This window comes from Lepidochelys olivacea (genome assembly GCF_965140295.1).
Source record: "Lepidochelys olivacea isolate rLepOli2 genome assembly, chromosome: 11".
Taxonomy (NCBI): Eukaryota; Metazoa; Chordata; order Testudines; family Cheloniidae; genus Lepidochelys; species Lepidochelys olivacea.
Genome location: NC_140421.1, coordinates 33,150,273 through 33,163,712, shown reverse-complemented (window position 1 = coordinate 33,163,712; position 13,440 = coordinate 33,150,273). Strand labels below are relative to the sequence as shown.

The 13,440-nt window shown below is 38.2% G+C and overlaps 2 protein-coding genes across 8 annotated transcripts in view; one reads left to right on the top strand and one right to left on the bottom strand.

The window, feature by feature from the left end:
- The window catches only part of CD302 (CD302 molecule), a 37,581-nt gene extending 26,163 nt beyond the window's left edge, over window positions 1-11,418 (top strand). Inside the window, exons 5-6 of one of the 2 annotated variants that reach the window (XM_084644110.1) lie at window positions 3,967-3,993; window positions 10,672-11,418. In XM_084644110.1, coding sequence (XP_084500236.1) covers window positions 3,967-3,993; window positions 10,672-10,730 — 86 coding nt within the window. In that variant the 3' untranslated portion in view covers window positions 10,731-11,418. Of the gene's footprint in view, window positions 1-3,966; window positions 3,994-7,212; window positions 8,477-10,671 lie in introns of those variants that run through there. The other variant, XM_084644109.1, reaches the window with a different exon arrangement.
- Window positions 11,419-11,964: 546 nt separating this feature from the next.
- Window positions 11,965-13,440, bottom strand: part of MARCHF7 (membrane associated ring-CH-type finger 7) — a 34,946-nt gene continuing 33,470 nt past the window's right edge. Inside the window, exon 11 of one of the 6 annotated variants that reach the window (XR_014713678.1) lies at window positions 11,965-13,065. Coding sequence is in view for 4 of the 6 variants with exons in the window: in XM_084644102.1 (XP_084500228.1) it covers window positions 12,968-13,023 (56 nt within the window). In the remaining 2 variants the exon portion in view is untranslated. The remainder of the gene's footprint in view (window positions 13,066-13,440) is intronic. The other 5 variants (XR_014713679.1, XM_084644099.1, XM_084644102.1 and 2 more) reach the window with 5 other exon arrangements.

Below are 13,440 nucleotides of genomic sequence, written 5' to 3'. Positions count from 1 at the left end.
GATCAATTAATTGCCAAAATTAGGCTATCCCATCGTATCATCTCCTCCATAAACTTATCAAGCTTTGTCTTGAAGCCAGATATGTCTTTTGCCCCCACTGCTTCCCTTGAAAGGCTGTTCCAGAACTTCAGTCCTCTAATGGTTAGAAACCTTCGTCTAATTTCAAGTCTAAACTTCCTGACTGCCAGTTTATATCCATTTGTTCTTGTGTCCACACTGTACTGAGCTTAAATAATTCTTCTCCCTCCGTGGTATTTATCCCTCTGATATATTTATAGATAGTAATCATATCTCCTCTCAGACTTCTTTTAGTTAGGCTAAACAAGCCAAGCTCTTGGAGTCTCCCTTCATAGGACAGGTTTTCCATTCCTCGGATCATCCTAGTTCCCTTCTCTGTACCTGTTCCAGTTTGAATTCATCCTTCTTCAACCTGGGAGACCAGAACTGCACGCAGTATTCCAGATGAGGTCTCACCACTGCCTTGTATAACGGTACTAACACCTTATCTCTACTGGAAATACCTCGTCTGATGCATCCCAAGACCACGTTAGCTTTTTTCACGGCCACATCACATTGGTGGCTCATAGACATCCTATGATCAACCACTACTCGGAGGTCCTTCTCCTCCTCTGTTACTTCCAGGTAATGTGTCCCCAGTTTATAACAGAAATTCTTGTTATTAATCCCTAAATGCATGACCTTGCACTTTTCACTATTAAATTTCATCCTATTACTATTATTCCAGTTTACAAGGTCATTGAGATCTTCCTGTGTGATATCCCGGTCCTTCTCTGTATTGGCAAATCCCGACTGGTCCAGGGGAACATATTTGGGCAAGATGACACTCAGGGTATGACTGCACAGCAATTAAACACCCATGGCTGGCCTGGGTCAGCTGTCTTGGGCTCTCAGGGCTTGGGCTGCGGGGCTATAAAATTGCTGTGTAGATGTTCGGGCTTGGGAGGAGCCCAAGCTCTGGGACTCCTTTCCACCCCCCCCCCCCCCCAAGAAAAAAGTCTACATAGCAGTCTTGGCTTCAGGGCTAAAGCTCCATGAGCCCAAATCAGCTCACCCGGGCCAGCTGCAGACATACCCATTATCTGTTTGCTAACACCTTTGCATAAATTTTAGCATCAACATTAAATAAATAAATAGGTGTTATGATGCACAATTGTTAAGATCTCTTCCGTCTTTAGGAATTGCCGCAATTGTTGTCTTTCCACAAATCAGGAATCTCATTCCCCTGCAATATATAATACTTTATTTGCCGATTTTAATATGTCATGGAAAGTAGCATCCAGTGTGACCAGTAGATTTCTCCCTTCAGTCTCCTCTGGAATACTCTTAATCCTTGCTATGTTCCTGTGTTCTGTATTTTCCATGTCCTCCATTTTTAATTGTTTTTTTTTCTTTTCTTTTTTCCCCTCAATTATTTGAATTCTTTCATTTAGATTAGTAATGCTGTCCAACTGCTTGATTAATCCTGTTTCCACATCTGATATTTTCCCATTCATATGATTAACTTCATTTTTTATTTCTTTATTATAAGCCTAGAACTCTTTCCTCATCTCCATATTCATCTTTTTTTGTTTTTAACAGCAGGTCCTTCAGGACAGATAGTGACTGGTCTTTCTCCACCTGTCTTCGTAATTTGCTGGAGGGGAAGTTACTCTCTTTAGTAGCCACGTCTTTGTTTTGAGGGAACAGATATTTATATTGGAAGATCTCTTTCCTTTCACAGACATCTAGATCTTCTTGTCTTTCCTTCTTGCTAGTTGCCTCTCTCTAAAGATGGCTCTTGCTGCACTTCTCTTTTATTTGTCTGATCTTTCCAGAATGGCCTCTGCCACACTTCCTCTCCCAGACACAATAGTACAAGTTATTATTTTTTTTAATTTTGCTACACTCACCCCTGTCTCTTTACAGGGTAATGAGGGTCCAGTTAAGTATCTCTGGGCTTGCAGAGTCATTTTTAATATGTTCTGAAAGCTGATGGCACTGGATTCAGTTGCTCAATTTTTCTCCCACAGAGGTTGCTCTGTGGGACTGGGATCTGCCAGTTCTCTTCACCCCCCCTTTTTTTTTCCCTCTCCTGTTTTTCAAAGCTTGCTCTACTGATGGTTATTCAAATTTAAGGCATGGATCTGTGGGTTCAGGTTGGCTTGGTTCTTTTTATCTTTTTAAATCACTTTCATTTATTCCCCCACTGCCATTTATTGCAGAGAACTGGATTATGCCACCATCTTGTTTGCTGCCTTAGCCACACCCCCATAACTGTATTTTTTATAATTTTGTTTCACTATGTGTTTGGTCTTTAACAATTAATAGACTAGATTTCACAGTATGTGTAAAAATAGGCTTTAATGGTGCTATAATTTAAACAGTTCTTCCAGAAACCTTATTCCTCTCTCTCCTTTGGGCTGGTTCTGGGTTGTTTTCCAGTACTCTACTTTGGCCAAGGCCTGATCTACAATAAAAAATTAGTTCGGTTTAATTACATTGGTTATGGGGTAAAAAAATCCATACCCCAGAGAGGCGTAAGTAAGCCAGCCTACATCCCTGTATAGACAGTGCTAGGTGGACAGAAGAATTCTTCCATTCTCCTAGCTACCGCCCTTTGGGGAGGTGCATTACCTATGCCGACAGGAGAATCTCTCCCATCAGCGTAGATAGTGTCTACACTGAAGTGCTACAGCGGCATCAGTGCAGCTGTAGCATTTTAAGTGTAGACAAGCCACAAGTCTTGTGGACTATAAAAGCTATTGTTTTTCTGATTTACTGATAATTATCTGAATTATTGACCCCTTGACTAGCTTGCAGAGAGAATTCATCTAAAGTTCTAGAGGAGTTAACCACATGACTGTGCATATAATTTCAGTCTAAGGGAAGCTACAGAGAAGGAGTGTTCATGCTTATGTTAGAGATCTCTCTGTAGCCTTGCCCTACCACTACTGTCCAGTTGTGTGTTGGTGGGTGATCCTTTTTTGTATAATAGTTCAGTTTTCTAGAAGACAACACCATATATCTAAAAACATGAGTTTGCTGTGTCACTGTCTCAAAATCCTTATTGAAGAACCATATATTAACAGGAATTACAATAGCCCCTAGTTTACTACAATGATAATACATTGTGCTGCGGTTAGTTTTAGAAATGTAAGTTATGTGGATGTGGAGCCATGTAGATGCATTGGTATGTTGTGGGAAAAGAAAGTTCAGTGTTGACATTTGGCAGCTGTGTTTGATGAGCATGTCGCAACCTGGTTATAAAAACAAAATTGTACTTATAGGGTCCTAGTCCTCTTCTCTTACCAGTGCAAATTAGGAGTAACTGTTGAAAGCAAGGCACTTACCCTGACGAATGAGAGAAGAATAAGGCCCATGGTGTAGATGGGAGCCAAAGTGACTTGACTGAGGACATACAGGAGCCAGTCACAGAAGCCAGGTTTCAGAGTAGCAGCCGTGTTAGTCTGTATTCGCAAAAGAAAAGGAGGACTTGTGGCACCTTAGAGACTAACAAATTTATTTGAGCATAAGCTTTCGTGAGCTACAGCTCACTTCATCGGATACATCCATCCGATGAAGTGAGCTGTAGCTCACGAAAGCTTATGCTCAAATAAATTTGTTAGTCTCTAAGGTGCCACAAGTTCTCCTTTTCTTTTAGTCACAGAAGTGAGATTCGAGTCTGGCTCCTAGTTTCACACTTAAATGACACCTCCTGTCAACCACACTTACGTTACCTTATTCTTCTTTTTCTGTTGACTTCATAGACACCTGCATGAGTGGTGGGGCCATCTTTTTTTAATAATACAGTGAGGTAAACTTTTTTCTGTGAGAATGTATTCTCTCAATTGCTTACACATCAAAAACTGTGATTAAAAATTAACTTTCTTTGAAAACAGTAGTTTATTTCATACAAACATGAAACAAGCTAAACACATAATTTTAAATCTTTTTTTTTCCTTGTAGTTGCATATGAAAAGAAGTACTTACCAGGTGAGTGTTTACATACCTTTGCGTGAAGTTTACAAACATTTTATGGATATTATTCACTGCCCCACTCACTTGCTTCCCAACTCCCACCTCCAAAAAAAGAGACACTGTATTTCTCCTGGTTATAGAAATACACATCTTGATTTATTACCTTATCTTAAGTGATGTGCATACATATTATGTCAGCTGGTATTTTGTTGTTATAATATTAGACTAAGCTTTCACAAGGAAGGGAAAGAGCTTTATTACTTATATTAGAACTTCAAAAGGCAAGAGGTTAGTAAAATTCCCACTGCTCGTAGAGAGGTAGGTCAGGGTTGCAGAGATTGTGACATTTTCCAGCTCACTTTGGATGGTTAGTCATGTTTATCTCTTGGATGTAAAATAGATAAAGAAATAAACTGATATATGGTTACCATACATCTGGGTTTTCCCGGACACCACCTCATTTTTAAAAATTCTTTTTCAAAGAGGCTGCAGGTACCCCCTCCAGCTTCCCTCAGGTATCCTTCCCAGTACGCACACCCCTCCAGCATCCTTCCAAATACTCATCCAGCTCTCCCTCCTCCCCCCACCTCTGACAGTGTCCTCTTTTTTGGGAACCTGAAATATGGTAACCCTAAACTGATAGGAATTCCCTTTTTCTTTATCAAACCTACAACTGTTATGACTAACCCCTAAAGGGTTTGTTCAAAGTAACAAGTGGAGCTTTATCCATCTCCCTTCCTAGACAGAACTCTCACTGGCCTCTGCCTAGTTTCTACCTACCTCCTCCATTTGCTAAATCATCCAAGAATTCAAAATGTACTAAAATTACTCAGCTTAAAACATAAGGATGGTCTTCAGACCAGAGGAAATCTCTAGGGTTGTTGGCTGTACATATACAGTGATAATTAAAGTGCTTTTCAGGCCCCACCTGCACTTCAAAATGGATTGTGTTTGGAAATGACTTTTAAACTCTGTCATAAAAATGACTTCAGCAACATAGTTGTGTCACCACTATGAATAGGCCCCAACAGGTTAACAACATTTCAAAAAGAAACACTTCAAAATTATTCTTCATCCATGTGTGGCGCAAATAGGTATGAGATGAAACCATTTTTGTAACAGGAAGCATTTTTAGAAACCCAACATGGCATCTTGTGTACTTACACAAGCCTTAAATTAAGGGTCAGGAACAGATGTCCCTTGCTGGGGATAGCCCTACTATGTGTAAGAGTAACTAGTATGTAATTTAACTAGTCATAAAGATACATATTCAGAACCAGTTTATAAATATGTCACTTTGCTTGATCAGTTCCATAACTTCAATTATTTTACCATTTTAGCAGAGTAAGATTTTCGGTAGTGCAATACAAGAGAGGACATCCCTATCTGAGCTCATAGTAACCTCTTCAAGTCAGGAATCAACATTACTTTTATCACATAATCCCCAGGACACTGAGGTCATTTTGTTCAAAAGACATTTTCAGTTTTCTTTATAGTCATGTTAATGAAATATTTGCTAATCGGATCAATATTGAGTTAAGAGGCCTGTAAAACAATTAAAGAAAATGGAGAAAGTGACTGTCTTGGAAGATAAATTGCCTGATGTCTATGTAAGTTTCCTTGTCTGCCAAATGTTAACCCATTTTTACCTGGTGGCAGTTAATGCCCCATTTTAACAAAATAGCATAAGTTCATATTTTTAATCAAAACTAGAAATGTAATGTTTTTAATAGAAATTCACATTTTTTTAAATAAGCTACTTTCTCTCCCTTTTAAATCTGAATAGCTTGTCACTTTGTACAGAATAGAAATTCTCTGATATCAGTGGAGGTTCTGAACTAAATGGTTAACATAAGCTTGAATGGAATATTTCTGAAGCATCTGGATTGATTCAGGATATTCTCCTCCGAAACCAATAGAACCTTCCTGTTGAATGAGTAGTTTTGCTCAAAAATGTCTGGGTCACTGCTCATTTCAATTGAACAAAACCATGGCTGCAATCAGATACAAACAACTTTCTGAACTAGTTTAAATTTTTAAATATTCAAAGGCACTAGTTTTTCCTGAGCCCAAATGATGGAAGTCACCCCCACTTCCTCAGCGGCAAGTTCTAATAATCAGGCTTTGTGTAGCTATTTCTGTGGGGAATGGAATTCACATGGCTGGGTTTAGACGTTAGTTCCTTTGTTGCTGGACGTGACCACTGCCTTTTCATGTGGGACTTTTGATCTGAGCCATATCCTCTCCTTACACCTTTGTACATCTGGAGTGGCTGACTGTTGACCTGGGTGGAGTTACTCTTGATTTACACTGAGGTGAGGGCTTAATATGGATCTGTGTAATCATGCGTCTAAATTCCCCTTGTCAGCTGGTCTATTCAGAGCTAGTACGGATATTCCTTCCGTGGTAGACTCTTGGAACCACTAAAACCCCGAGTAGGCAATAAGGGGAATGAAAAGAAAGAATGATAACCTTTAGGCATGCAACAGCTCCGTATTTTCACAGTATTTGTGACACTTAGGGATAAGTTCTATTCTCATTCCTTGGCTACTGCAGATTCTTTGTTTATCAAGAAAGGCATAGGATCAGTGGGTGCTAGTTTAATTTTTTTTTTAACCCCACATTGTACACGAGGAGCAGGTTTTCCTACAGTGAGCACTAGCAGGAGCACATTCTGAATTGGATTCCCTGACACCTGTAAATGTACCATTTCCACATGTAATTTTCCACTGAGAGATGAGAAAAAATGGTAACTTGGTCTTCCATTATGTTTGCTCCACTCTTGGGATTAATCCCTCGGAAAAAAGCACAGCTATAAAATACTTCTGCCAAAATAAAGTTAATTCATATTTTAGTGATGTGTAAAGTGCGATGCCTAGAGGAGTTCATCCCTTTTTAACATCAGAATATTTATTTGGTTAAAGAATTCTGGAAAATGAAGAGGAGAAACTGGGATTTGAAAAGAAGTCCCAACCATTGGAATTTTTCTAAACAATTAAATGACAAAAAAAGTCAACTATGAAGACAGACTAGATTACAGGAAAGGAAGAGCTAATGGTTTAGCATGTTTGCCAAATAATCCCAAGGTTTCCATTTGCTGCCACTGAACAAACAATATGAATGCAATTAATTATAAAATAAACTGGATAACTGTGCACTTAATGTTTATATCTCCTTTAGTATAGATATCTGGTGTATGGATGGCCATTTAAAGACTGTCTTCTTTTGTTTCAGATAAAACTGCTTTGACTACCACCTTGGTCATAATTTTTACCATAGTTGTGACAGTTTCTGCAGCATTATTTTGGTTCCTGTACAAAAGAAATATTTCTTCTGCTTCTGGAGCTTTATGTATAACACACAATTCAACAGCTGAAACGCCATACAGTGATGAAACTGTTCTAATAGATGAAGAAAATGAGTATACTGCTTAAAATTTAAAATTATACAATTTTATTTAAATGCCAGAAAGTGACACCTTACCCATATTTAGGCTTCAGTCCTGTAACCACTTAAGCACATGCATAACTTTACTCATGTAATAATGTGCTACTTGTTAGGACACAGATAGAGAAGACAGACTAAAAATAGTCTAAAGTATTTCCCATTGGGCTGTCAGGGTTCATATTCAAAATTCTCTCCAAATGTATTTTAGTACACCTGGAAATACTTTAATGTATGAGTTGGTCTGTCTCAGTAAAGTGTCATTCTGAAAAGAGCAAGCATTTAATTATGCCACAAATGTTAAGATTTCAAAAATTCTGCAAGATTTCCATAATGGGTTTTAAATTAATTTGTTTCATCTGTGTTCACGACTGGTTTTCATTTCTGTGACTATTATAGCAAATAAAAGTTTGAGACTATCTACTTTTAAATGAATAGTATAGAAAGAAAATTTGAATTTGTGTTTGCACTGGAAACTTAATTCAAAGAACTTCCAGTCAATGCACAGAAATGAGCCACGTGATCTGTGTTGTCAAAACAGTCTGAACTTCAACCTATTCAGACTCATGAAACTGGGATTAAAAAAAAAAGTGCTATTGCCCAAAATGAGTAATTTCAGACAAAACTGAGCAAATTATCTGCAAACAATTTAAGAGGAAGGTGAAATTCCTCAAATTAATTGCCCAGTTCAAGCTAGGCTTAAAGTCCAAATGTTCAAAAACTCTCTCATTTTGTAGTTGCAGCTAATTGTAGCTGCAGGATTAAGAGGTCAAGTCTTGGCCCCAGTTGTGCAATATGATGCAGATGGGCAGACCCTTAAAGTTGCATGGAAGTAATTTGGCCTCTGCACAGGACCATGGATCTGCCTCCACTGATCAGGGTTTAGCATCTATCATCATAGCCATGCTTATTTGATTGCAAAATTAGCCTTCTATACCCTGCAATATGTAGTCATCCTATTTTTTTAAGGGGGAAACTATTGGGCAAACTGTTTGCCAAGAGTTCATCTGGCTAACTTGCAACTGTTTTAATATATAAAACTAAATTGAAAGATTGCTGTGTGCATGTGTACTCTGTTGCCACAAATTTCCTTTTCTATGCTTTAAAATGTTGCATTTTACCCAGTGAGACTGCAAAAAGACCAAAACTTTGAGTGAAGATTCTCAAGGGAGGTCCACATCTCTGTGAAGCAAAGGAATTGTTATCCGAGAAGGTAGATTTGATACACACCAAGCAAAAGTCAGTAAATGATGATAGCATGATAAGGAACAGCATATTTATATGTATATTGTATGCTTCCTTCAGAACTTAATGGAATGAAATCTTCATTTCTTGAGCAAGTATCAGAAGGGTAGCCATGCTAGTCTGTATCCACAAAAACAACGAGGAATCTGGTGGCACCTTAAAGACTAACAGGTTTATTTGGGCATAAACTTTTGTGGGTAAAGCTTGAAGTGGGTTTTTTTACCCACACAAGCTTATGCTCAAATAAATGTGTTAGTATTTAAGGTGCCACCGGACACCTCTTTGTATTTCTGGAGCAGAAACTGTATTGGAACGGCAAAGAAATGGAGGCTGACTTTATTCTCTATACATATAAAATAATGAGAACAGTAGGAAATGTAGTAGTCTTCCTTTTTTGCAGTCCCTCACCTCCTTAGGTGCTCTGAGCTCAGCTTCTATAGCCAGTCTCATCTCTCTTCATTAAATCTTATTACAGAATCTAAATGGTTCAAACATTAGAAAGCTTCATGCCTATTGCTCCAGCCAGTGCCCCCATCCCTGTTTTCCCCCACACCGACAATGCTGTTTTGTTGATTCTTTTAAACATTCCGATGCGTGGCACTACTGTGTATGTTGTCTAAGGGCTGAATAGAATGTTTGTTGAGGTATTCAGCAGTATTCATTCCTGTAGAGGGACCAGGGAAAATTCTCAAGGTGCCATTCAAATTTGCCCGAGTCTAGCTTTTAAAAGGACAGCTTTAGATTTAGTTGGGGATTGGTCCTGCTTTGAGCAGGGCGTTGGACTAGATGACCTCCTGAGGTCCCTTCCAACCCTGATATTCTATGATAGCACCTAACCCTAGTGTTAAAGATACTAATCATGAACAAGGAGTGCACCAAGTAATTGAATGGAAGCTCTTCTCTGAATTTACAGCAGTATAAGCTACTCTTGCACTCTGGTGCAGAGTTGAGACACCCTAGATCTAAGTTAACAGTCATAGCCAAAATGTTGTAGCAAAGCTATAGTACTTTCTGGTTTACATACAGAAGTTGTGGATCAAGTGACCACTCCTTGGCAGCATTCTCAGCTACACAGACAGCAGCACTCCAGGTCTGTTGATTGTCAAGTCACTAAACAAGAGAAACATCATTCTCAGACCCCATAGACAAACAGATTAGGGGGATTGTATTAAAGGTTCAGATTCCTGTGAAGTATAGATGGGTGCTGTCCACGTTTTCAAAAAAACAGTAATGGAGACAGTAACACTATTAACTTGGGTTAGGAACTTGTTAAAGCCTATAGATGCGTGGTGTTGAATTTGAGCTGCTAACTTGAATTAAAAGCTCAGTTTGCATGTCTATACTGCTATCTAAACCCAAGTTAGCAATCTGGTCAGCTTTTTATTTTTAGACATACATACCCACAGGCATGACAGCAGTAATTGTGCTCACTTATGCAAACTTAAGTAGTAAACCTCACTAGAGGCAAATAGTCAGTTCAGAGTGCACTGCAAAATGTAAATATGTGTAAACGTCAGTGGTAACGGAAGCTAGCTTTTTTTAATTCAGTTAAGGCCCCAAGTAAAGTGAGGTGAAATGGGTATACGTTATGGGGGCCTGATCCACCAAGGAGCCCAGATAGAGGGCCACAAGCCCATCACCATGAAAAAAAATTCCGGCTAAAATTTAGATTTGAGTTTGACTAAACATTTATTTATATAATCTCAGTATGTTTGATTGTACCTGTGTATCTATGCAGCATCCAGATCTCACAATCTAACTGAGCCAATCAGATGCAGTGTTTGAACAGAAGCAACATTCTGAACAGTGAGTTGGTCCTCCAGGGTGCCTAGAAGGGTTGAGACACAACAGTACTTCAAGCTGCATAGAGGGCATTGGTCACGGTGTATTAATGTGTGCCATGTCTGGCATTAAATACAAATCAGGCAGCCAGAAACTTCAGAGCTTAAAGAAAGGTAAAGAAAAGAAGCTGAAGGATGTCAATCCATGATCTAATTTTTCTAGTCAGACAAGGCCTCTCAACAGCCTGGTTCAAGCAATGCACAAACTGGGAAACCGGATGAAGAAAAACAGCAGTGTTGTGGCGATTCCAATCTCATGGCTTCCAAAGGTAATCATGTAATATTACCATCAGACTCAGGTTTTCAACAAGTAGGAGAAAGTAGTGCTGCATTACTTAGTGATGTGTGTTGGGGTTTTTTTTTTATTTTAAGATTCAGGATTGTGGCTAAAAAACATTAGATTGTAGTACACCAAATACAATTTTTTTTTTATTAACATTTCTTCAAAATTCAGAAGCTACGGAAGCCAATACCAAAAGATGTTGGCCATAGTTTTCCTTAAATGCAAGATATTTTTTTGGTGGGGGGTACAAACAACAACACTTTGAGACTGGCTCGAGTCTACTTTTGGGAAGGACCTTGAACTGCCATTAGTTATCTTATTAATGAGATTTACAACTAATTTTTAGTGAAGTGTACATAGCTTTAAGAATTTTTTGCACACTGCCGGTGGATTGGCAGAAGTAGAAAAAAGTTTCAGCAAGCTAGCACTCATCAGAAACTGTAGATTATTCACTATGGCACAGGAACACTTAAGTCACCTTGCTGTTTTGTCTACTGAGTGTGAACTCAAGAAAAAATAAATGTTGTGAGATCACGTGTGATTTTGCAATAAAAAGACCAAACTAAAGTTGTAAAGTGATGAGGCCTGTGTGTGCCCTTTCAAAAATAAAATTAATTTTTTCTTTCATTAGTGTGTCTGTAAGGATGGGATAGACGCCTGTGTTATAAATTTGTCCTGGGCCCAGCAAAAGGTTGCTTAGGCCTAGTAGCAGAGTCTTGACTGGCCACACCTCCTCCATGGCAGGAAGTAGTAGAAGCCATGTTACTAGTCACTTAAAACTTGTTTCAACTATATACAGTCAAGAACTGGCCTGTGTTGGTCGTGGATTTCCTAGATAATCCAACAGGGCAGCTCTTAATCTCGGAATTGGTAGATTCTACAGTACTTATGCATATTACACAAATTGAGCTTGAAGGAAGAATTCTACTTATGGTATAGAACAGAGGGACTCTCCTTGTACCATTTTATGTATCTGTTCCCCTTGAAAAAGTTAGTCAATAGTAATCTACTTCTTGACAGATGTCTAACCAAATGCAGGTGTAAAAAGGATAGGTAGAGATCTGAACCTAGATAATGAAATGTTCTACAGAAAAAGGCTCTTTTCTGTAGATCACAAGAATGTATATTCAACCTTTCTTCTTCCAAGTTGGTATTCCCAGAGTGGTATTAGTTTTTATACCAGTAAATTGTTCCCCAGGTTACAGAGAACGTTAAGACAGTATATAAGTTACCAGACTTACAAGGTGAGATGTGTACATCTTGCTACCATGTTAAATTTAGGAAGACAGCTCTACAGTTACCCATGTTTAAAAAAGGAACATTCCAGCGCAGTTCTATGCATCATCTTTATTTATAAAGAAGTGACAACACTAGAAAACACATTGATATAACCAGTGCTTTAACAGTGAATGTGGGATCTAAAAAAGGTTTTTAAGCTAAACAGGTCAATTAAGATTTTAAATCCTATCAAGTTGCATTTCTGCCAGGAATGCCAAAATGCAAGAGTTTACAGCTGCAATACTTCCTTAATGGAATATCCACATAATATCAAATATAATCTCAAATTTCCAAATCAGTACATAAAAAAGCTATCATTATCACTTTAATAGTAGAAGCCCCTTGCACGTTCTTATTGCTGTTGAGTTTAAACACTCTTCAAATAAAATTTGGAAACCGAATACTGTAGTTTTACAGTACCCATTCATCCTATGTTAACACTGGAAGCAAGTGATTATAAGAAACTACAACATAAGCATTTTTAAAAGGAAAATTTATGCTATAAGTACACGGGTCCCGCCACCCAAAAGACACACAATTACCAGTATAGGAGAAAAACTTGATAGACCAATCCAGCAATCTAACTGACTATAGTAAGAAGTTAATAGAAAGGGAGATAGGACTTCCTTAAATATTTAAAATCTACTTTTTCAAAATGAGGCATAACATCCCATCTCAAAGGGGATACAGCATTGTATATCTAACTCTTGCACACCTTGCTGAATACTTTTCAAATTCACTGTTTGTGTTCTGGTATGCAGCAATAGATTGAGTTCAGTAATGCTTTAAAAACTATAGTAATATTCAATGCGCTTTCTACTAAAGAGCAAAAAATAAATGCATATTGATGGTACTCAGTTCAGCATCTTTGCAGCACTTCTGTTTGGCTCTTGCAGCATTAAGCAGTGTCAAAACTTCTGCCAGCATCACTATCTTCAGAATCATCCTCTGAAGCTGTTGGAAGAATATAGTACAATCAGAAGCCTTCTTAAAGGTCTGTAAAATGTAGAATTAAAGTGGTTTTTAGTTTAAATGTGAGTAGAAGAGATTTTTTAATTTATAATACCAAAATTCAGAATTTTCTATCACAAGAATCAGACCATTCAAACCTATGTTAAAATGCAAGATTTTCCAAGTAGAATGCAGGCTCTTAAAAAAAATTTATCCCCAACATTACATGCAGCTGCCATTGGCTTAAATAATAAAAAAAACCACACACACACCTAAACACCTGCACCTGCTTATGCCCAAGTACAAACTGGCCCTTCTTTATGGTGACTAACATCAGTAGCTATGGCAGGGAAACACTAACAGTGGTGGTTATGGGATAGAAAAAGTCAAAGTGAACAGAGTATGTTCAGGTATTTCTAA